At 29.2% G+C, this 24,906-nt stretch overlaps 3 protein-coding genes across 5 annotated transcripts; 1 reads left to right on the plus strand and 2 right to left on the minus strand.

The window, feature by feature from the left end:
* Positions 1–2,148: 2,148 nt before the first annotated feature.
* On the minus strand, positions 2,149–5,972 carry LOC149882656 (uncharacterized). 3 transcript variants are annotated; one of them, XM_090100800.1, is made up of 4 exons: positions 5,057–5,972; positions 4,824–4,908; positions 4,637–4,665; positions 2,208–2,349 (listed from the first exon to the last, which is right to left on the minus strand). In XM_090100800.1, the coding sequence occupies exons 1-4, from the start codon at positions 5,289–5,291 to the stop codon at positions 2,273–2,275; spliced, it is 426 nt and encodes a 141-aa protein (XP_089956926.1). In that variant the 5' UTR covers positions 5,292–5,972; the 3' UTR covers positions 2,208–2,272. The 3 variants fall into 3 exon arrangements, 2 of the variants coding, with proteins under 2 accessions (XP_089956927.1, XP_089956926.1); XM_090100801.1 differs by lacking the exon at positions 4,637–4,665 and having other exon boundaries at positions 2,181–2,349; XR_016456512.1 differs by lacking the exons at positions 4,637–4,665; positions 4,824–4,908; positions 5,057–5,972 and adding an exon at positions 2,985–3,666 and having other exon boundaries at positions 2,149–2,349.
* Positions 5,973–12,025: 6,053 nt separating this feature from the next.
* LOC149882657 (uncharacterized) lies at positions 12,026–13,276 on the minus strand. The gene has a single exon (XM_090101311.1). The coding sequence runs from the start codon at positions 13,084–13,086 to the stop codon at positions 12,148–12,150; it is 939 nt and encodes a 312-aa protein (XP_089957437.1). The 5' UTR covers positions 13,087–13,276; the 3' UTR covers positions 12,026–12,147.
* A 3,658-nt stretch (positions 13,277–16,934) lies between these two features.
* Positions 16,935–19,510, plus strand: LOC149882658 (uncharacterized). Its single transcript, XM_090100938.1, has 2 exons — positions 16,935–18,636; positions 18,674–19,510. The coding sequence occupies exons 1-2, from the start codon at positions 17,077–17,079 to the stop codon at positions 19,493–19,495; spliced, it is 2,382 nt and encodes a 793-aa protein (XP_089957064.1). The 5' UTR covers positions 16,935–17,076; the 3' UTR covers positions 19,496–19,510.
* Positions 19,511–24,906: the final 5,396 nt, after the last annotated feature.

Consider the following 24,906-nt stretch of genomic DNA (forward strand, 5'->3'; position numbering starts at 1 on the left):
GGCAATACAATCAAGCTCACGCTCATCTTTGTCTCAAAATGTGCTTGTATCAAAACACCTATCACAATCAAGTACTTCTGATCACAACTCTAATATAATGCAACCTGATATGTTACCCATTCAGTCAAAAAGTATAATGGAAACATCAGCTCAGGTGTTAAACTCGATAAACTCATGTTAGCTTATTTTTTAAAGTTCTGACTTCCATGATTAATATTTTTTAAAAAAATTGAAGTAATTCAAAAGGACCACTGAAGTTATGGGATCACTCTATTTTTTATAACAATTTCTCAACTCTTTATTTTGACACACAAGCCTTGTCACAAGGTTGGTGCATGGAGAAAAAAAGAGCGTGGTACTTCCTGAGGTCTTGAGTAGTGGGATTGAACAGCAAACCTTGTATTTAAAAGGTGGACACTACCACTACTCCACCTACACTTAAAAGCATAATCATATGTGTTACCTCAAAGTCTTTGAAAAATGTTACATTAGCAAACGTAATTGGTTATAAAACAGTAAATACATAATTTACTAATTCAACTTGATACTTTTTTCTCATTGGTATTGTATCCAAAATTGGTGGAAGTTCATTAAATGATGCCATTAAAAAAATGATAAAATTGATTCTCTCTAATAACCCTGGAAGACTGTGTAATCTTTCTGGGCAATCTGGAAAAGTTTGTTTTTCCAAATTGGAAATATTTCAAGTAGTCTGTGGTATGTTATGCTCTTCACGTCTTTAGATGTGTGTAATTTAAAAAATAATTTTTCTGTGAATTTAGTCTTATGAAATTTTTTAAAAAAGTTCGTGTATTGCTGCTATGGAAATTTTCAGCACTTAATCTAAACAGTCAGTCAAAAGATGTGCGTATATATATATACATATACATATATATGTATGTATATATATATATATATATATATATATATATATATATATATATATATATATATATATATATATATATATATATATATATATATATATATAGTTCTTCTTTTGTATTTAGGTGCAGTTAAAAGAAATGCATTAACAACTAATGCAACCCAAAAGGAAATTGAGGGCGAATTGCCCCAGTGGTTCGCTTACACCCAAGACCGGGGCCAAGACAGTCGAAAAAAAAAGTATCTGCAACATCTTCAGATTCTTTTTTATCAGAAATATAATTAGACTTCTATACATATTCGACTATTAATTAAAATATAAGAGGTTTAATAAGTTTCAAATTTATTTGAGAATTGCCATACGGTGACACTCATGCATGTGGTCATACAGGTCGTAAATTGGTACCAAGATGCACAAGTTAAGCTTACCAAACGGTCTCAGTAGTCACATCCCATGCAGTTCCTGTGCGGGCCCCTTCCAAAAATGTTCCCTTGCGGTTCCCGTGCGCGCCCCCTGGACAAAACCTTGTGGGTCCCGAGTGGGATTCCCATGCGAGACCCATACTTTAGACAATGTGGGACCCGTGCGGGTCCCGAATTATTTGGCTGGCTGGGATGTGAATTCAAAAAGCAACATAAATTGATAAAATTAAAACCAAAATATATGCTACTACAATTTTAATGTCGTCTTCTTAAAACAAACTTTAAAGCACATTTTTTCTCTATAAAATAGAGCGATTAACAAAATTAAAATATTTTTAATCTCTATTGTAAAGTAAACAAAAATCCATCACAGCAATATGATTCTTTTTTTAATTTTGTCAAATGGGATTAAAAGCGTAGTAAAATTGCAACTAAATATTTTTTATAAATTAACTTACATTTAAACGGCTTCTTTAATTCTACCAGGATTCCCAGCCAACATTGACAGACGGGTACCGTACGGGGCCCATACGGGTCTGCAACTGGGTCCCGTATGGGAAGACCAACGGTATCCCGCCGGATCTTGGTCGCGGTTTCCATATGGGGCCCATATGGGTATGCCCGCTGGGTATCCCGTATGGGTCCCAGTCAAATCCCGTACTTTAAAACCATAAGGGACCCATTTGGGTTTGCAACTGGGACCCATATGGGGAACCCATCGGGAACCCGCCGGATCTTGGCCGCGGTTTTCCTCTGGGGCCCATATGGGTATGCCCGCTGGGTTACCCGTATAGTTCCCACAAAGTTTGCCAATTGCAAATCTTGAAAATCTACGTTTATAATTTACAGATAAAATAAAACTGTATATGATTTGACTGTTTGTTTCAAACAAAATAACAATTAAAATTACAATGTAAAAATTGAGAGAATTTTTAACCATTCTTTAATCGCGTATCATCTGATTTCACGGTTGTTTCGCGAATTGGAAGCTTTTCCATCGTTTTATTCTCGTTTCGAAGCTTTTTCTTGTTTCAATATAAGCTGTAAAAAATAAAATTTAACTGTTAGTCTAAAATTTTATAGATAACACACCTGGTTTTATTCATTTCATATATTATAAAACTCTCTACTCAACACTCTTCAGATAAAAAATTGTTGTGATAGTAAATGTATAACATTCCTTTAGTTACTGATAAATAAATTATAATTTTATATTGATATTGTATACATATTTAAATAAATAAACATATATATATATATATCTATATATATATCTATATATATATCTATCTATCTATCTATATATATATATATATATATATATATATATATATATATATATATATATATATATATATATATATATATCTATATATATATATATACATACACTATATATATACAATAACCACAACGACGGGGGGTGGGGGTGGGTGGGGACAAAGACCCCCTTGATTTTTTCAAAAGGACCTCATATAATATTTTTTCTCACTAAGAACTTAAAAAGTATTTTAGGTTTTTTTGGTGCTTCGGTCCCCCACTAAAATGTCATGCCATGGCCCATATATATATTTATAAATTAGTAAAAACACTTATCTACAAACAACATCATTCAACTGAAACACTTTTACTTAAACTAACCAATGATATATTTGAACTTTTTTAGTTAACCGTACCCAAAAAGTTAAAATTGGTAATTCATGTTCATCTAACCAAAATGTAAAATATGGAGCACCCCAAGGTACAGTCCTGGGTCCAAATCTCTTTAATATCAAGTTTTGGATATACCAAAATGTCTTGAATACATTTCTAAATGGATGTGTGAGTCATTCATAAACCAATCAAAAACAAAAATATTAATTATGGCACCACCTAACATTCAAAAAGATATTATTAAGGGTACTTTTGTTAACAAGGAATGCATTTGATTTGTTGATTCTGCAAAAAGTCTAGATGTGATACTCAACAATCAATTATCTTTAAAAACACAAATAAATAAGTCTGTTAAAAGCTGTTACAATATAATGAGAAAAATACCAAAAATAAAACAATTCTTATCCCATAAAGATCTGTGCACCATAGTATGTTCATTATTATTTTCACAACTATATTATTGTGAACTCCCTCTACTTTGGAAATGATAAGGCACTATTAAAAAAACTGCAGTCTGTTCAGAATTGTGCAGCAAGACTGCTCAGAATTGTGCAGCAAAATTTAACACCAAAATAGAAACTCAAGTAAATAACAAAGAATATAACAACTTGCATTGGCTAAAAATTAGAGAAACAATATATTTCAAGGTCGTTTTAATAATGCAGAAATCTATTAAACAGGAAGCACTAACGTCATTATGCAATTTAATTCAATACTCTGTCAGAAAGAACACTAAAACTAAAAGAAACAAAATACAATAATCATTTCAGCAATCAAGCATTATCTCAGTTTGGTCTTAAACTTTGGAATATACTTCTAAATACCATCAGTATAAAAAAAAAACACAACTATTTTTAATGAAAAACTAAAATAATATTTAATGGTGAATGGAGAACTCTTCCACCAGAAAACTCTTGATTATTAAAATTTCTAGTTTTGTTTAATTTGTTGTACAGCTGAGCAAGTGTTTTGCCAACTTCTGGCAAAACACAGTAGCTGTGGGTAAACCCATGTATTTATTATTTATTTGTTTATATATATAAAAGCCTGTCTAACTTATCTCAATCTACAAACTCTAGAAAAAAGAAGGCAGTTAGGGGATATGATACAATAATTTAAACATTCAAGGGGGTTAATGAAGTAAATTGGTTTCATATCAATGCACATCACATTCCCTTTTAGCACAAGAACCTGCAAGTAATGTTAAAGGCTTTAAATAATATATATATATATATATATATATATATATATATATATATATATATATATATATATATATATATATATATATAGATATATATATACCCTTAAGTTGAATCCTTAATAAGTCAGACTTTTATTAAATCGGACAGATTTTCGATTCCCCTTAAACACTCTATACATACGTAGAGCTTGCTTAATTCTGACATTTTCTAAGTATTGATATCTATCTATTCCCTTTGATATTTCATTATATATATATATATATATATATATATATATATATATATATATATATATATATATATATATATACTATAAAATATTATAAAAAATTAAAATTTTCTCCTACAGAAAAACCTTGACAATGTAAGCTATAATATACATAAAATTTTTTTACAAATATTTAATTGGAACCTAACATTATAATAATTAACAATTATTAAAACAAATATTAAAGCAATATCTTACTCACTTTTCTCAAAAGGCTTTTCTTGATTATCTCTAAAGGATTGGCAAAATATCAAAAGTATTTTTTTTTTTTTGAAATTTTAATGATTCATAAATGTACAAGTTTTAAGCCAGTTGCATAAACATAAGCGGAGTAACACTAACATAAACACCTTTTGTATGTTAAATTAAAATTATGTAACTTTATATACCTATTTTTTTGGTTTTGATATACTTCATCAACATTTGAGGTATCTTCTGCATATCTGTATTTCTCTTTTGCTTCAGATTCTGTGTCTATATTTTAAAAAGTACTTATGATAATTATTGATGTATCAAAATTTCATTTTCAAATTTCAATAATTATGATTAAATGCTTAAATAGATTTATAAAAAATTATCAAAATTATTAGTTTACTATCTTTGACAATATTATATAAACTACCTGCAGTTGTCAAAATTCTTCCTGAAAACCTAAGCCATCCAACCTCAGGTTCTTGACATATTGATTTAGCTAAGTCTATTTTTTTCATATTTGTCCAGCGAGGCCAATAAAAATCTGTAGATTTTCTAGATGAAATTTTTGATAACACATTTTCACTCATAGCATTCACTAACCAAATTAGTGGTACGTAATCGGTATTGTTTTCTTCATCGAATGCAACATTTGCATACAACATCTTACTCAGTAACACAGTACAGAAATTACACAGTTAGTTACTCTGCTACAAAATGTAAACGAAAGTAGAAAAAATCCATACTCCGCAATCTCCTTTATATAGGAATAAAATATTACTAAATTGCACTTTTGGATTTACAGAAAAACGTTCAATGGTCTTCAAAAACCATTCATGATTCTAAGAATATATGCCACAAGGAAGTAAGACAATAATGAAAACACTCACGTCAACTTTATAATATTATATGCATTTCCTTGTGGCGTTACTTTTCATAAGCGTAAATATTAATGAATTCTTTAAAGTATTAATTGTTCAAATTGCATGTAAAACTTTGTAAAATTTTCAACTTTTTACTAAAGAAAGAAAAAGAGAAAAATTTATGTATAAAAAATAAAAATAGTTATAACAACTTTTTATATAGAGTTTCATAAAAAGCATAAAACGAGAAAACGATTATAACTTTAATTTATACGTTATATTGTAAAAACTTTTTTGCCCAAGGTAAGTTGCAAATGGCGATAATGGTATGATTGCATAGATTTTTCCGCATATTACTTTCACCAGATGGGTCCCTAATGGGAAACCCGTAAAAATCCCAGTTTTCTTAGCCCTTATAAACACCACATGCGGCCCATATTACTATTTTTGCTTAATTTTTCAACCGTAAGGAACCCGTCTGGAAACCAGAACACAAACCCTTCTAAATCCCGTTCCCGTAAGCCCAGTTAAAAACCATATGGTACCCGTCTGTCAATGTTCGCTGGGTATTTCTTCTGATTTCTACTTAATTCTTTTCTTCCTCTGATTATCGAAAATTTCTTCTTCTTTTACTCTTTTATTCACTTATAAAACTGCTTGTTTATCAAAGTATTTTTAAAATCACAAAAATTCTTCTTGAAATCTTGTTTAAAAATTTCTCTTACTTCACTTTAAAACTACATCTTTCCTTTTTTGCAAAACTCTTATCCTAACCGTCTGATTCTTTTTTTTTCAAGCTTTTATAGTTTTCGCTTTTTTCCCGGTTAACATGCCTTTTCATTTATTTATATGGCAGGTTGAATAAGTCTCTGTCCCAGCCAGCCAGTTCATAGGGTACCCGGGTGGGTCCCACAGCCGGGCCGTAGAACGGGACCCGTACAGGTAACCCAGCCGGATCCCGCCGGATTTTGTCCGCTAGATCCAGATGGGACCCGTCCTGGATTCCCGACAGGAAATACAAACGGGACCCAACCGGACCTAGACGGTATTCAGCCGGGATAACCCATATGGATCCCACATTAATCCCAGGTATTGTAGGTATAATTATAGATTATTTTTATTATTATTATTATTATTATCATTATTATTATTATTGTTATTATTATTATTATTGTTATTATTGTTATTATTATTATTATTATTATTATTATTATTATTATTATTATTATTATTATTATTATTATTATTATTATTATTATTATTATTATTACTATTATTATTATTATTATTATTATTATTATTATTATTACTATTATTATTATTATTATTATTATTATTATTATTATTATTATTATTATTATTATTATTATTATTATTATTATTATTATTATTATTATTGTTGTTGTTATTATTATTATTATCATTATTATTATTATTATTATTATTATTATTATTATTATTATTATTATTATTATTATTATTATTATTATTATTATTATTATTATTATTATTATTAGTATTATTATTATTATTATTATTATTAGTATTAGTATTATTATTATTATTATTATTATTATTATTATTATTATTATTATTATTATTATTATTATTATTATTATTATTATTATTATTATTATTAGTATTATTATTATTATTATTATTATTATTATTATTATTATTATTATTATTATTAGTATTATTATTATTATTATCCTAGTTCTTCTAACAATAAAATGCAAATAGTACTTTTGTAATTAAAAATTGTAATTTTTTTTTCATTTCTTTTTTTAGCTATTTGCAGGCTTTACTTGACTTCCCTTTTCTGGTACCTGTGTTTAGACAGATTTTAAAAAGAACTCAACTGATGTTAATGCGGTCTTTATGTCGTTAACTATAAGCAATGACGTTGCTGTTAGGGAATCAAAGTTAAAATATTTATAGATAAATTTGTATTTAGTTTTTTTAGATAATATATCAAGTTATTAATGTGTTTTTATTGTTATTAATGATTTAATAACTCATAACCTGTATTACGGGTTGTTTACTGCTGGTCATTATCATTATGTTATGAATTCATATTAGTTAATAAAATTGTATTGAATATTCTCTGGTTATCGTGTTTTATACGTGTTTACAAGAGTTTGATACTCAGTAGGCGTCGTATTGTATACGCATACGTCTTTATACGCATCTGATGTCTATTTTTAATGCGCGTTCGACACGATAAAATGGCTAACATATATTCGTAAATAACGCGTATTCTGGAAAGTTTTAAATGCGCATGTAATACCAAAAAATATCGTATTGAATATTCTCTGGTTATCGTGTTTTACACGTGTTTACAAGAGTTTCAAATACGAGTTTGATACTCAGAAGGCGTCGTATTGTATACCTGTCTTAATACGCATCTAATGCGTATTTCTAATGCGTGTTCGACACGATAAAATGGCTAACATACATACTAGAGAGCTGACAACCGCGATTTTTGATTATCGAATAATGACCAACCAAATTAAAAAATTAATGATTAATTCGATTAAAGTTGTGTGACTGTTTTAATCAGTTTCGAGTAAACTATTAATCATTTTAATCAAATTGTCTAACAATTAGTCATTTTATTCATTTTAAACCTAGTTAGATTTTTTAAATTTCTAATACTCCTTGTTCATAAAAAACTCGATAAAATATTTTTTTTTATTTTAAGAGAAAAACACAAAATGAAAAACTCAATGAAACACATTTTGTTTTAACATTTATTATACAAAAATCACGAACACATTAAAAGATGGCAAACAAAAAGTCTCTCAGTTAGTTTAGCTATTTTTGTTGGTTTGTTTAAGAGGCAAGGCTTCAGATGATTTAGAAGTTTTTCCTCTTTTTTGAAGGTTGTCGTGTTGGCTGCTCTGCCAAAGCATTATCTTCAAGTTCATTTAAATCTGAGCTTCTTCCAAGATTGGTTGAGTCAGAATTTGTGGCAGAAGAAGGTTCAGAGTCTGAAATATCCAAATTCTCAGCAGGGACATCCTCCTTGTTCAAATTCCACTTCCCTTTTACCAAGTCTTTTAAATGATCATAATTTTTGTTGATGTAAATCATTTTCTCAGTTGTCTTTGGATTTAGATTATGCCTATGTTTTGTCAGCAGTTTCCCTGCAGTGAAAAAAAGCTCTCTCTGATGAAGATGAAGTTGTTGGAATGGTCAATACCCCTTTTGCAATTTTGTCAAGCATTGGAATTACCTTTTAATTATTCCTCCACCACTCCAGGATGTCTGTGTTTGTTCCAACACGTGGCAACAGTGCATAGTCATTGAACTCTGATCTAAGAGGCTCAATTTCCATTGAACTTAGAGACAGTGACCCTTGGGCATCTAACGAAGTGTTAAGCAACTCTGCTATGTTCTCTTCACAAGGATCTTCACTTGGTTCAAACAGCAATTCTGGTTCAACACGGACAAGTTTGTTTTCTCTGAATTGAAGTGTGGATTCATGTTCCTCTATCAACAAGTTAATCATGCTTTCTTTTAGATCATCTGGAAGAAGTGAACCTCGTACAACTGGATTAAACAAGTGTCCAAGAGCAAGTGCACTAATCTTTGCACCTTCCAACGGGAATTTTTCTGTCAAAAGATCAAGTGCTTAGTTTAAAAAAGCTTTGTATGAATGAGAGCCTGCATCTTTTTGAATCTCTTTTCTGAGAGTCAAAAACAAAGATTTGATTCGCACAAGAGCAAAATCATCTCTCATTTCCTTGTCACAAGACATCCACTCACTTGTTTTCTTGATTGTTTGCAAAATGGGGAGAACTTCCTCTAGTGGTGTGATATCCCCATGAGTCAAGAGAACTTTTTCAAAATGATTTGAAATGCCATACACATTTAGATTTAAAATTGCCTTCTTCATCTGCACCATTGTTTGAATCATGATGCAGTGTGAATTCCACCTCGTTTTGCATGGCTTGGGTATAACTTTTAGGTGAGTAGTGTGTTTTGGCACACCCCAGAGAGAAGGACTCGACATGGTGCAGAATGTGATAATCTAGTGGTGAATTTGTTTAGTTTTTGGATAGCTGCTTTAAGTGTTGGGTCTGCTTCAACAGCTATTTGAAGAATATTATTAAGCTTGTGATCAATGCATTAAAGGCTTCCACTGTCTAAGCTCTTGACAAATTTTGCATTGCTCAAACCTGACCTCATGTTTGCTGCACCATCCACAACACAAAAAATCTGATCTGAACTTTGAGAACAGGGAAGTCCAGGGAAATCAGTTTATCAATTTCTTTGCCAATGTTTACACCAGTATGCTTGCCTTTGAACTTGTCAACTTTATGTGTGTATAAATATAACCTCCACATCGGACAAATGTAATGTATTGTGAAGCATTGAAATGAGTCTCCAGGCTTGGATGTCCAGTGATCTGTTGTTAGTGTAACTGCCTGGCCATTTAAATCATTCTCAAGTTTTTTCTTCATGGCATCACGAAGGCAATTATGAAGTAGAGGTACCTTATACTTTGCTAAAGTACAGCTGCACTTTGTGTTTGCCTCAGGATGGATGTCAAAAAGAAAATCTTTCCATGCATCAGTATCCACAATATGTAGTGGTAGGTTCAAGCGTACAAAAAATCTTGTGATAGACATATCAATTTCTTGTTGGCGAGGACTTTTGTATCCATACTTTACAGATGACTTTTTTGAGTCCAAACAACTACCTGTTTTTTGTGACAAGTATCGTATTTTATCCTCCACACTTTTCTTCTTTAAGTCTTCCAATTCATCATTTTGTTCTGGGTGTTTGGTTCTAAGATGGAATAGCATGGTAGATGTTGATCCACTTTTGTAAGAGAAATACACAGATAGACTTTTCTCATGGCATGTATCACATCGTGTTCTATCACCTAAAAACACAAAAATTACTATATTTGTCTGTGGTAAAGCATATGCAGACCTAGTAATTACTTGAGTTGTTGATGTTAGATCCAGAGGACGGGCTGAGGGCTGGGGGGTCAGGGGGTCTACACATGGTATGAGGCCGTTATCATTCATTCTATGCAATTACCTTCTGTTGTCCAACAATCTTTAACTATATATGAATCACTTTATGCACTATATAGGTAGTAAATAATTAGTTTTTTAACTTTTTGTCACTAATTTTGTTGTAATGTTTAAAGATATTGTACTTACAAAGGAGAGTCAATACGCATTATTGTGTTACATTAAAAAGTGCCTTTAAAAGCTTTTTTATTAATAACTTAAGATAAAAAATAGTATGGAATTATTTATTTTGTTTAAGAAAAATCTTAATTTACATTTTGTGGAAAAAGGCTAAAACCATTAAATATTAATTTTCTTTAAAGAAAAGTATTACATTTACATTTTGTGGAATGAGGATAAAAATCATTAAAAATTGTTAAAGACACTTTATTTTTTTTATTATACTTTAACAAAAATCTTACCTTCATATTTTGTGAAATATTGCCAAATCAAAGACGGCATTTTCTTCTCACTTTTTACAGCACAACCACTTCAACAGCCAAAAGTAAACTGAACAATAATTTAATCGAGTTATTGCAGCTACCTTAATTAAAAAAATCAAATCAATTAAAAATCAAATTTCATGAATGTTTATCGTTTTTATCATTTAGACGCTCTCTTGTCGCGCGATCGTTTATAGAAAACTCGCTCTAATTAACTTTTTAATCGTTTGGTTTTTGTTTTTTTTATCATTAATCGAAATAATCGATATTAACGAATAAAATGATCACATAGGACGGTTGGCCAGTCTCTAATACATACCACAACGATACGTAATTAAACTAGTTTCTAATGCGCATTTACAACTAAATTTGCCGACTGGGATATGGCGTTGTTTAGAAGGTCTGGATTAATGTACATTTAACCCTTTAGCGCCCACCAGGGCTTAAAATTTTCAAAAAACTCCAAAAACTTCAAAAGGCAATTGTTTTAGGGCCTAGATTATGAATTAAAAAATAAAATTTTAAAATTTCACTAGCAAACCCAATTTTGTCATTGTAGCATATGTGATACATATAAATTCAGATAGCATTTTGTGATAGTTTCAAAAAGAGGAAACTCTCTTAAATACTTCTAAAACTTACATGTGTTATTAATTTAAAATAAAATAAACAAATAAGCTTTAATATTCGTAAAAAAACAGGAAAAAACTCTCTTTGAAAATACCTTGTCTGACAACAATCATCCGATTTTTAAAAAGACAATTTTGATGTGTTTTTAAGTCTTGATTATCTAATTATATTAACCTAGCTAAATCAGATCAACAAAAATATGTTGTAAATATGCTACAAAAGGTGTTTTTGAGATCACTGTGTTGACAGGATGGCCATAAAAGGTTTCTGAAGTTATGTAGCAGATCTGCTACACGGGCGCTAAAGGGTTAATGCACTAAAATAAGATAGGCCGAAAATATCATTAATTTCATAAAAAATAAATGGATTCTGTTTATCAAACAAAAGAATGTGAATAAATGTAAAATCTTCTTCAATTTAATTCCGTAAAAAAAGTAAATAAAAACGTTAGTATACAATAGGTTGATTATAATCAGCACATCTTTGCAGAATGTCAAATAATTCAGAGTTTATAGTTAAAATCGATAAAAGAATGATGAAGCAATTATTCGCTTTTTAAATTTTATTTGAAGAATTCGCATTTATTTTTTTTGATATACTTGCAACACAGATGTAAATATACGAAGTGTACATCCTAGAAATTCTGCTACTTCTAACCACATATATTAAAGCATTAAATACTGAGTTTGATTCAAATATTAGCAGTGCCCATTGTATAAACTTTACGCTTGAATGGTAAGACTCCCAATCTTGGTTATGAACAGTCATCGCTAAGTAGTAATATGAAGCTACAAAAGGAACGTATGCTGCCATAAGTGAAAATGATATTATCGCCATAGTTATAGAAAGTTGCTTTTCTACATTCATGTTTCTTGCAACTTGAATGTCATTATATCTGAGCATTTTTTTTACACCAATCAATAGTGACGTATTGATAGCGAGTAAAAACAATAAATTCGCACTTAAAACTGATGGGATGAAAATAATTAAAACGTCAATGTGAATTTGGTATGCAAACAAAATACCTAGCACACACGAGAACATGAAATTGAACACGATGACCGGTATTAAGTAAGTCCATTTTAAAATTCTACCGCAGCATTTGTTGTCTTTTAAAACAACAAAAAAACGCTCAATTGATATTATTAGCACTATCATGCATGAAAAAGAAAACGGAAATGTTGACCAAAACCCAACTGCAACCCTAGTGCTACAACTAAGCTCTCTTCCCTTTTGAATAAAAGCTACTCGGAGTGGTATTAGAATTAATCCAACCGTAATATCACTGCAAGCTAAAAGTAGTACAAGCATTTCATTTGCCGTCTTTTTCCTTCTTATTCTTGATTTAAGTATCCCAATGATTAACAAAATGTTAGATATCAATATAAGTAAGCTAACTGTTAAAGATATCGCAATGAATGTATTACCAAATAAACCTTTCGGAATGTATTCATACACTGGACACAAATCAAGTGCTTTCAGATTGAGTGCCATCTTTTTTAAAGCTAAGCTCTGAATAAGTGTTCAGTTGTTGGGAACAATATCCATAATATGAAACATGTCAACAACAACATCAACAAGTTACGTCTCGTTTAACAAAGCCAGCTTGTTCACACGACACTTTCGTGCAATTTAAGTCTTCAAAAACTATTACTTTTGTAAATTTAAAAACTTTGAAACTTGTTTTAATACTTTAATTCAACTTTTATCCGAAATGAATCAGCAATAATGCAACTTTATACCGAAATGAATCTTTAATTTAAAGCATTAAGTACAATTAATTGTTGATTATTTTTTTAAATGATTTACTCGTCAATTGATTCAAATAAATACAGTGTTTTTCAATCAATTAATTATATATAACACTTTAAAATCTTTGGTAAAAATCAACACGTTTTTTTGATCCGATAATGAGTGTAAAAATTCTTATAGCTACTAAAACAATATACAATAGTCTTTACATATCAGAACATCATAAAGATAAAAAAAAGTCCCTGTTTTCAAGATTTTGATTTTTTAGAAGAACAAACGTTATCAGACTGCACCCGTCGTTAGACTGCACCCGTCATAAAAGATGCTAAACTGTTAACTGGTTTGTAATTTTATTTCTTGTTTTATGTGCTAACAAAAACACCTAAAAAGCTACAGCTCCAGAAGTTTTTGTAAGTCTACTATACACACTCAAACACCTCGTACTTTTATGACAAAAATGGCATATAAATGGAATTCTGCACTATTTCCCTGATAATGTTTGCTTTTTTGTTTTTATGTGACTATTTTATATTTTGTTTGTAGTTCAAAATAAAAATAAAATCTGAGGGCATAAATTTTGTACTTAGGCAGACAAGTTTCTTTGCAATGGTTTTAGTTAAAATACTTTTTAACAGCTGCATTTTAGAGAAAAACTAATTGAAATAATATGTGTTTTTCAATTTGCAATAAATTTTAATATTTTGTTTCTTCCGTCCAATTTTTAACCCATAAAAAATTGGAAACAAAAATCAGAATTTAAAATATTGACAATTTTTACAGTTGCAGCAATTTAAAAAGCATATTTAATCTACATTATAGTTTTAAAATACTTTCTAAAAGCAATTTTCATGTATTAGGGACTTTCATAAGGGGTAGTTTCGGCGTATGAGATTTTGGTGAAATCTTCATAGGGGATAAGTGAATCCGTAATTATAGCAAAAAAATTTAATATCTGTTTTTTGAAAATAAAATACAATGGACGATACTTTACTTTAAAAAAAAAGATTGTATAAAATGGCTAACAGACTATGGCTTATCAACAAGTGGCACTTTAGATGAGTTACATATCAGAATCAATAAGTTTAAACTGTATCCATCCCTAACTAAAAAGAAAGGCAGAAAGAATTTTTTTTACTTAAAACTTTCTTGGATCCTGTAAAAATCCCGCCTTTAACTGCTCCTTGGACTAGTGACGATTCATTGTATCCTTATATAACTTAACCTATGTTTAAAAAGTATGCTTCAAATAAAAGAAAAGGCAGTTTGGGACAGCAGCAAAAAGGATATATTATTTTAACAAGCAGAAAAATTGTGACTGTTAAAGCTTTAACAGATTTTAGTTTACCTGATACGTTGTTTGTTAGAGGATTTATAAAAAAATCTTACGGAGAACAAATTCGTCCTGCTGTAATTTTATTTAAAAACAACTTTCCACAAAAAGCTTATTGTGAATGTCCTGTTGGTGTCAGTGGGCTATGTTGCCATGTTCTTGCATTGTTATTATTTTTAGAGCACTTTTATGAAACAAATGAAAAAATATTATCACCTACTTGTACCGAACAACTTCAAAAATGGCATTGTCAGAGTAAAAAAGGTTCAATACCTATGGTTCCACTTCGTCAAATTAAACTTACTTCAGCACGTTTTACTTCAAAAAAGACAAATAAAAATGTACATGAGGAAAAAATTATTGTTGCAGACCCAGGAAATTTAAAAGAGTTATTCTTAAAATGAAACTTTATATGAAGTCTAAAATAAAAGATACACAAATTCCTTTTGAATCACATTGTTACAAAGTTTTATCTAAGTCAAGTGTAAAGTCCTCATCACATTTTGACCACCTTAATTATTGCTTCACAAAAATGGCTGTATGTTGCTTGATGGATCATGATTATGTTAACGAAAATCAAACCTATAATGCTAACCTTACTTTTCCAGATACTAAAAAGTTAACCACAATAAAATATAATATTAATGGTGTAATGGAAAGAACAATTTATACTATTCCTAAAAATAATATAGTATGTACTTTTGGAAATTCTACTAATACAAAATCTACTAAAGAAAATAATATTCCTAAAATAACTATAAATAATAAAAATATTTTAACAAGCACAGAAAACAATTTTCTATCTTCGCAACATATTTGTAATTGTATTCAGCAACACATACAAGAAAATGTAACAGAAATAAATGTTAACATTCAGAACATATATCCTAATGATCCTAGTGAATATGCAAATTATAAAAATGTTGAGCAAAATTCAGACGCATGGCTAAACATAAGAAAAAACAAAATAACTGGAAGTCGACTTCCTGCTTTGTTAGGTGTATATGGTAAAAAAAGGTTTGAATCCTATTGAAAAATTGTAAAAGAAGGACTTAATGAAAGTGATTTATTAAATAACTGCTTTTTAAAGTATTTAAATGATGAAGGTTTATTATCTGTTATAATATTATGATATGATAATTTTGTTGATAATGAGAATATTTTTTCATTACATTTTGACTTCTATTAGTTATTTATTTTTAGATTTTTGGAGAAATTTTACTTTTATTTGTAAGGTTTTATTTTCATTTTCTAGTCTCTTGATTTTTACATAAGCTTCTTCAAGTTGTTCTTTTAATGATTTATTGATTTTTAATGAACTAGATAACATAGAATTTAGCTGCGATTTTAAAGGGTGATGCTTAAGTTTAGGAACATATTTTGAAATTATTCTTTTAGTAGGAGATTTCCAACATGAATACACAATAATAGTAGGAGTTTCTTAATGAACTAGGTTGTTAACAATATCTAATTTTTTCTTTTATACAAATTAAATTTTTGTTTATCAAAAGTTGTTAGTTCTTTAAGTCGTTTAAATCAAGTAAAACATTTATTATATTTAGTTTTATGAATAATCTACTGAGATGGTGGGACAACAACATCGGGTAATGAGTTGAAGTGTTCCCTTTTTCCTGAACTCCAGTGTTCACAACAAATATGTCCATTCTTCCAATTCATGCTTTTAGTTTTTAAAATCTTTTGATATTTTGTTTGAAGATTTTCATTTTTTGGTAGGGAATAATACTTTATTTTAGTTCCATCTTTTTTTTGTATTAACGTTATTGTAACATAAAGATGAAGAACAAAACCACTTCATGGTGTTAATTTTTTTTTTATACTATTTATTTTAATAAGAATTATCTAATAATAGACAAGCAAAGTGATTTGCTAAAATCAAAACAACAAAAAACGTTTTAAAAACAACCTAAACAAAGTCGCCATTTTGTTCATTTATCCCCTATGGAAAAGTCATACACTGAAACCGCGCTCTGTGAAAGTCCGTAATTATCTACACCGATAAGTTAAAATGTCTTTACCATGTTTTGTTTTTTTTTTAATTCAGAAACGGCTTAAGCGATTGTTATTTCGGTAATTCACAATATAATTTAACAGCTTTATAAATTGCCTACTTTTAGATAAACAAGGCAAAGCATAGAGCAATTATTTCCTATTTTTAGGGTATCATTTTTTCCTGTCACAACAAAGTGATTGCTATCAGGAATGGTATCAAAATCAAGAATTTTATTATTTACACCATGGCCTACTATATAACACGGCCGGATTTGTTGCCTTGAACGCAAAAAATTAGTGGGCCGAAAAAACACGAGTTTGAAGTTTACAATGAACCGATTTAACAATCTTAAATTAAACTTTTTTTAATTCAAGTAATACTTTATTTTGCAATGCCAAAAAAGTGTTGTGTTGTTGGTTGTAGAAATAATTATAAGCGAAAGATTGAAGAATGTTCCAGTAACAGCAACCACGTAACATACAAAACTGTGTTTAGTTTTCCTGATAGCAATCAGTTAGATCTTCGAAATTGTTGGATTAAGTTTGTCAACCGAGCTGATTGGAGCCCCACTGAAAACTCAGTTATATGTATCGATCATTTTGAAGATAAATATTTGAAAAGAGGTAAACGTATAACATTGAATTATTGCGAAAATCCTATACCAACAATTATTACCAACCAAAACATCCTATCAAAGCCATCTTTAATTCAATCAACCTCAGCTTTACGTAAGCCCCCTGCAGTTCGTATATATTCTCATCCTTTTCTCGATGAAATATACGATTTTAGAAAACATGATACAATTAAAAGCATTATAGATCTTAATGAAAGTTTTTGTCCAGCAGGATTTTCATTTAAACTAGTTGATAACCGTGTGTTATTTCTTCGAATTTATTTCGATGACGGGGATGTTACTCCTAACATTGAGAGTATTACTATTGATAAAGACTTACATGTAAAGCTACATATGAAAGGTATCCCAAATCCATTGCCTAAATGGTTTAGAGAAGGCAGTGTTTGTAAATTGACCAGTGCCAGTATGCTTGTTAATTTTGTTTCTTATATGCATGAAGTTGCAAAGAATGTATCAAAAAGTGTATTATCAGATTTATATAAATTATCTCTTTATAAACCACAAGGACGTCCAATCTACACAAATGAAATCATTAGATTTTCTCTAATGCACAGATATACATCAAAACAGGCTTATACTTTGCTATTAGAAGAGTTTCCACTTCCTTCGTTGTCTTATTTAAAATCACTTTCAAAGGGTGGCATTGATCCATTATCAGGATTATTATTACTTTTGGAAAATGGTAGTATTAGTGCTGACTGTGTTGTTTTAATTGATGAGATGTATTTACAAAAAGGTGTCCAATATCATGGAGGAAGTTTAATTGGTGCTGATGATGATGGTAATTTCTATTCTGGTATAGTTGTGTTCATGGTGGTTAGCTTGAAAGAATCTATCCCCTTTGTAATTAAGGCCTGTCCAGAATTTCAAATTTCTGGTTCTATGATTAGTTCACATATAGAAGAAACGTTAGATACTTTATATAAAGCATCTTTTAATGTACGAGCTATAATAACTGACAATCATGCAACAAATGTTTCAGCATTTAAAATTCTACGTTTAAAGTTTGGTGAACAAGATAATGAAATATATTTTACTTTTATGGGACACCGGGTTTACAATTTATATGACAGTGTTCATTTACTGAAAAACATTAGAAATAATTTATTAAATTCAAAATGGTTTGTATTTCCACCTTTTGATTTTATTGAGTTTGATGATATTATTCATGTTGAAGCTGGAGAAATTTCTTGGAGTTTATTGCATAATGTTTATGAGAAAGATGAATTGTTACCTGCTAACTTAAAAAAAGCTTTCAAATTGTCTGCCCAAACTTTACATCCAGGAAACAACAAACAAAGTGTTCCTTTAGCTTTAAATATTTTTAAAGCTAAAGGAACACTTTGTTTGAAAGCAGTTTCAAAGATGTAATAAGTATACTTTATCTGCTCAAACAACTAATGCATTAATTACAACACTGAAGGGTACTGCAAGTCTGATTGAAGATTTATTTTCAGAAGGATATAAATATGTTTTAACTAGCAGGTTTCAAACTGATCCATTAGAAAGACATTTCAGTAAATATCGACAAATGAGTGCTGGAAGATATTTAGTCAGTTTACGTGAAGTTCAAAGCTCTGAAAAGATATTATGCATGAAATCCTTAATTAAAGCCAATATCAATTGTTGGACGAGCAATCTTAAACTTGATACAAAAATTGACAAAAATGAACTTTTAATAAAATTGGAAAAATATAGCAATGAAATTCAAGAGAATGAGCTTTGTCATGACTCTTACAAAGTTGCAATCAATATATCTGGTTACATCACGAAAAAGATTGGGGATAAATATAACTGTTCTAACTGTCTGAAATCATTAAGTTTCAATAAAGTCTCAACAGAATATCTGGAAATTCTTTCACGTGGTGGTTTAACAAAACCTTCCAAAGAATTAGCTAACTATGTTTGTAATGGGTTTATAATTCTGGACACTGTAAAGAAAATGTTATTAAAGTATTCCCATGATATAAAAAATGCATCCTTGCTAGCGCTAGAAAAATATCAACCAAGTGATAGTGATTTTATGTGTATAGAACATAAGGAATGGGGAAGGCATTTGGTAAACACAATTATAACCAACATATATTTTAACAATGAGCAACAAATTAAAAATGGAAACATTAGAAAAAATGAAGTTGTTGCCTTTAAAGTTCGACAAACCAAAAAAGACAAATGAATAAACCCATAACAACATAGTATATGTATAATGTTTTTTTGAGAAACAAAAGAAACTTGACTTGATTAATCTTTTTGTAATATATGTAAATGCTTTCAGTAAATGTGTACATTTAAAAATTATGCTAGTTTTACTAACATTTTTGTTAATTTTAGTTGTTTGAACCAATAATTTTAAGACTAAGATTTTGTAGATTAAAATTGATGGCTAAAATAGATAGTTCATTCGGCTTAATGCAATCATGATTTATTATTAGATAACTGTTTTAGTGTTTGAAGGTTAAGAATTTTGGTAATAGTAATAATTATAGCTAAGAGCAAATTATTTAAATATTATTAATGTCTTTATAGAATTACCTTCAGGTTTTGATTCAAAAGCTAAAAACCTAAAATCGGCCCACTAATTTTTTGCGTTCAAGGCAACAAATCCGGCCGTGTTATACAGTAGGCTATCAGGAATGCTATCAAAATCAGGAATTTTATTATTTACACTATTAGAGTAAATAAAGGAATCTGCTAAAAAAGAATTTTCTTTTTATATAAAGATACAATTAATATGGTAATTTAAACTATTTTATTACACCTAGTGCTCCGTTATTGCGACTATTGCGCATTTTGGAGATAAAAGCTTTCATGGTATTGTTTACAATACTGTTAAATATGAACAACGTACTTACAACGGACTAAACCTAAAAATATAAGATTTGTTCATTTTAAAACGTTATTGAAAGTGAAGCAACATGTTATGTCATAAATCCTTGTTACTGAATACAAAGCGTTAATTGAGACTCTCAGGAGTTTTGCAATTCAAAGATTGCATATAAATTATGCCCCTCTCAGCACAAATGTTGCTGTGGTGGCCTTCAATTATCGAGGGTTCTATACTCCAGTGGGTATCAAAACACTTTTTAGCATTTCCATAATTTTAAACACTTTCTGCTAACTTAGTGTAGGAATTTTCTTGAAAATGGTGATCTGAAAACTAAATGTCCAGCCAAATTCCATTAATAAGTAAACAAATCTGCTGCAATCGAATTCTTGTTTAAGGCAATAAAATAAATACCAGGATAGCATAGATTCCACGAGAATTCCACTGTGCATTGCTCAAATTTGGCAGTCCACAAAATTTAATGTACGGGAATTCTCCATTGCTGAGGAAATAGCGAAAGATATATTCCAGTTCCAAAAGAAACAACACGTCATCTCTCCATATAATAGTAGCGAGATTTATTCTTGTCGGTCTCGGCACAAATCTTTTTTTGTTTTTAGAGAACTACATTCCTTTACAATATCATCAAAAAAGTTGTAAGCAATGTCTGGAAAACAAGTAGCACCTCCTATGGTTTCATCCATGATATGTTTTAAAATGCGGTCCAAAATATGATGTTGGCAGCCAACATATTGCGCCTCAGGTAAATTCAGCAATTTCTGTTGATGCTGTAGAATGACTACATTTCCATTTTTCCTGTCAGTATTGACAGCTGTTGTATCCATGACAATTATTTTTATTGAATTCCACAATTCAAAATAATATAGAATATCTTTTATAACCATGGCATATGTTTGCGCTCTCAATTTTTCAGGGTTTGTACTAAGGTTCTTCACGGAAGCAAAAGTTGAATTTTCGATAAAAAAAAAAAGTTTTCGAAACTCTATTTTTGTTTCGGTAAGTTCGAAATAATTTCAAACTGATTAATTTTGCATCGAAACGATTTTTTCATTTCGAAATTGTCAAATTTGTTTCGAAATATTTTTGCGATTTCGAAATTCTAAAAATATTACCGAAACAATTTTTTACCTTCGAAATTCTAAAATTTGCTTCGAAATATTTTTGCAGGGATTAGAACCCCAAAGGTTCTTTTACAGGGATTAGAACGCTCAGGATAAGATAGGGGTTTGATATTTTGTGACATTTTGTGGAAAAGGGAGAAGGGGGATCTGAAAAGTTTTTTGCGTGACATAATTTGCGAATGACCACTTACGTCTACACGGTGAAATGTTTCATATAAAATATTAGCCCTCTCAAAGTGAATAAAACCTACCTATAGCAAAAGCTACTTAAGTGTTTTTGTTTATAATTTAAATTGTAAATTTTGAACGTAGAATTTTTAAAATTTTTACTATTCAAATTTTTACTTATTAATTATTGAATGAAGATGCTTAAAAGCATCTTCTTTCAATAATTAATATGATGGAGGGAGATACTACATTTTAATTTCTAATTTAATATGAAAGGAAAGGGGGTAAATATTTTATTCCGGCTCTGAAACTACATTCTATTCAACAGTCATATTTGCTTTTGTTAACAAAATAAAATTAAAAAGATTTATAATGTTCAATCAAATAAAAAGATATTAGAAATACATGGATAAGTACTACTATTTAACTAAATCGACTTTTAGTCGATTAGTAGAAAATCCAAAGTCGATTACATCAACTCCTTAGATTTTTCAAAGTCCACTAATTTCGACTTTTAGTCGATTTAGTCTAAGTCGATAACAACACCAGTTTAAACACTTTTTAATTTTAAATTTGCATAACGTAAGTTTAAACTTTAGATTTAGAATTTTTATAAAATTTTATAGAACTTTATAAAATTTTATAGAATTTACATAAAAGTTCGTGCGCTTTTCCTAAATGATATAATTTAAAAGTTATAATGTGCAATTCCTTTAAGGCCTGTAACGCACGTATATGAAACCATTGTTGCAACGTAAACGGCTAATTACTCTCTTGGGATTATTTAGATGAGATTTACAGCGATTTCAAACAGTTATATTTATACCTTAGCAATCTTTTTGTTACATAACTCAAAATTTTAGTTCGAGTTGTTGAGGCAAAATCAAGTTATTAGGTTTTAAAGATTTACTAAAAACACGTGTTTTATAACACATTTTTGGCCATTATGGATAGTAAAATTAAAAAAAAAAAATTAGCTGTTTTTTATTTCATTTTAATATAAATTTATTTTCATCAAAAAAAAAAAAATCATAGTTTTGATTACTAAGAAAAACAACTTGTTTTCAGTTGTGTGCCACCTTAAATTTACCAAGATAGTATTATTTTGCCATATATACATATACATGTATAATATATCTATATATATTATTCATATATATGTATATATGGCAAATTACTATATATATATATATATATATATATATATATATATATATATATATATATATATATATATATATATATATACATACATACATACATACATACATACATACATACATACATACATACATACATACATACATACATACATACATACATACATACATACATACATACATACATACATAAATATATATATATATATATATATATATATATATATATATATATATATATATATATATATATATATATATATATATATATATATATAATAAAAGGTATACTTGCCGAAACACCCCGCGGTAAATTATTTAGGCACCCGGTTGTTTTAATATTATTATGCAAATAAAATATAAGGTATTAAAATTATTTTTTGGAATAAATTTAACTTTCCAGAATTCTTTTTTTTTCTACTTGTAATTAATTTCGCTTTTCGAAATTCTTTTTTTTCTTTGGAAAGTAATTTCAAATTTCGAAATTTTGTTTTTTCTTTCGAAATTAAAATCAGTTTTCGAAACACACTTTTTTTTTTCGAAGTTAATTTCACATTTCGAAATTCTGTTTTTTCTTTCGAAATTAATTTCACTTTTCGAAATACACTTATTTTTTTCGAAGTTAATTTCACATTTCGAAATTCCGTTTTTTCTTTCGAAATCAATTTCACTTTTCGAAGTGCATTTTTTTATTTCGAATATAATTTCACATTTCGAAATTCCTTTTTTATTTTCGAAATTAATTTGGCTAGTTTGATTATTTTCATAAGTTTTTAAAGATTTCGAAAAGAAAGAAGTATTTCGGTACTGTTTTAATCGAAAATTTTCGAAATTTGCAATTTCGATAATGAACCCTAGTTTGTACCCCCAATCTGACTTCTTTTTCAGCGTTTTTGAATAATAACACTTGCACTTCCTTGCCATTAACCTTCTTTCTATCAAAATGAACTGCCAATTGAATGGTGTTGCAAGACAACATTCTTTTTTTAGTGTCTAAGTTGTTTTCTGAGTCGCTTGACGAGAGAAGTTTTGCAGAGGAATCAGGGAATGACATAGTGGACTGACTGATCTCCTTTTTTGTTTTACAGGGACGCACTGGTAGGCATTTCGACGTGGTGTTCCCCACCTTTCCGCCACTTAAGACTGGCTTTTCATACAGCTGCTTATCTTCCCCGCTAAGCCACTCTCCATTTGTACAGGTGATGTCAAATATACCACCAAAAGTTACTTTTTCATCTTTCTGACCAGGGCACTTTATAAAGGTGTTGTGTTCAGATATTAAACTTTAGATAATGGTATCTGCCAATGATAGAACTTTTCAGAGGTATTGCAGTAATTCTCCAATGATCCTTCTATACTTGGGATGCTTAACCGTAGTTGAATGGCTTTTTCAAATCTTGCCAGATTATCGGTCCACGAACGAGAATTTTTATTAATATCAGTTTTCCCCAAGGGAATTGCGCTTGTGAAATAACATATATATATATATAGCTTTTTTAGATTTGCAATCAGTTGATAAGAAATATAGCACTTAACTAGAAGTGATTTCTAAATATCCAACAATAAGACGTTCGTTCTAGAATATTACTGTTGAATAATACTGTTGTTATCAATTGTGAAAAATTGGCAAAATATTAAAGGTAGAATTTATTTGGTGGGTGAGGTTTTCGATCAAACAATAAATAAAAACAATATAAATAATGTTTTTCGACCATTCCTCATACAGTAGTACCATGGCCATATAAATTTAAAAAAGTTACCACCCTAGTGATCATTAAAACTTTTTCTTTCAAGTTTATTCTATGTTATTTTTTATAAGATTATTTTATCAGTTCTGCAATATAAGACCGATAAACTGAATATTTAAGGTAGCATTTTGTTGCTGAGCCTAAAACATTCACTGCTGTTACTGAAAATACTAATTTAGTCACGGCCACTAAATTTCAATGATCTAATTGACACTGATATTATTATTTTTCAGCTGCCTGACTTTCATTGATCTTAACAATAAATGTTTAGAAACAACCACAAGTTTATCAATTTTAACATAGCTATGATTCTTAGATTTGAGCGGTCCAATAATATGTCATTTGATGCTCTCTGACACTTATTTTTAACCAATTATATGCAAATATATAACTATATATAATATTTTTTACATATAACAATACAAAAAATAATCACAAATTATGTATATATAGACATATTGTATAAGGTAAACTTCAATTTAAACAAAACAGTTAACTGGATATGCAAAATAATAACAAAATGAAAAAAAATGTTTTAGAATAAA

Source organism: Hydra viridissima, unplaced genomic scaffold (assembly GCF_058129835.1).
Source record: "Hydra viridissima isolate aposymbiotic clone 2 unplaced genomic scaffold, HvirCarnegie_v1 scaffold_10, whole genome shotgun sequence".
NCBI classification, from domain to species: Eukaryota; Metazoa; Cnidaria; class Hydrozoa; order Anthoathecata; family Hydridae; genus Hydra; species Hydra viridissima.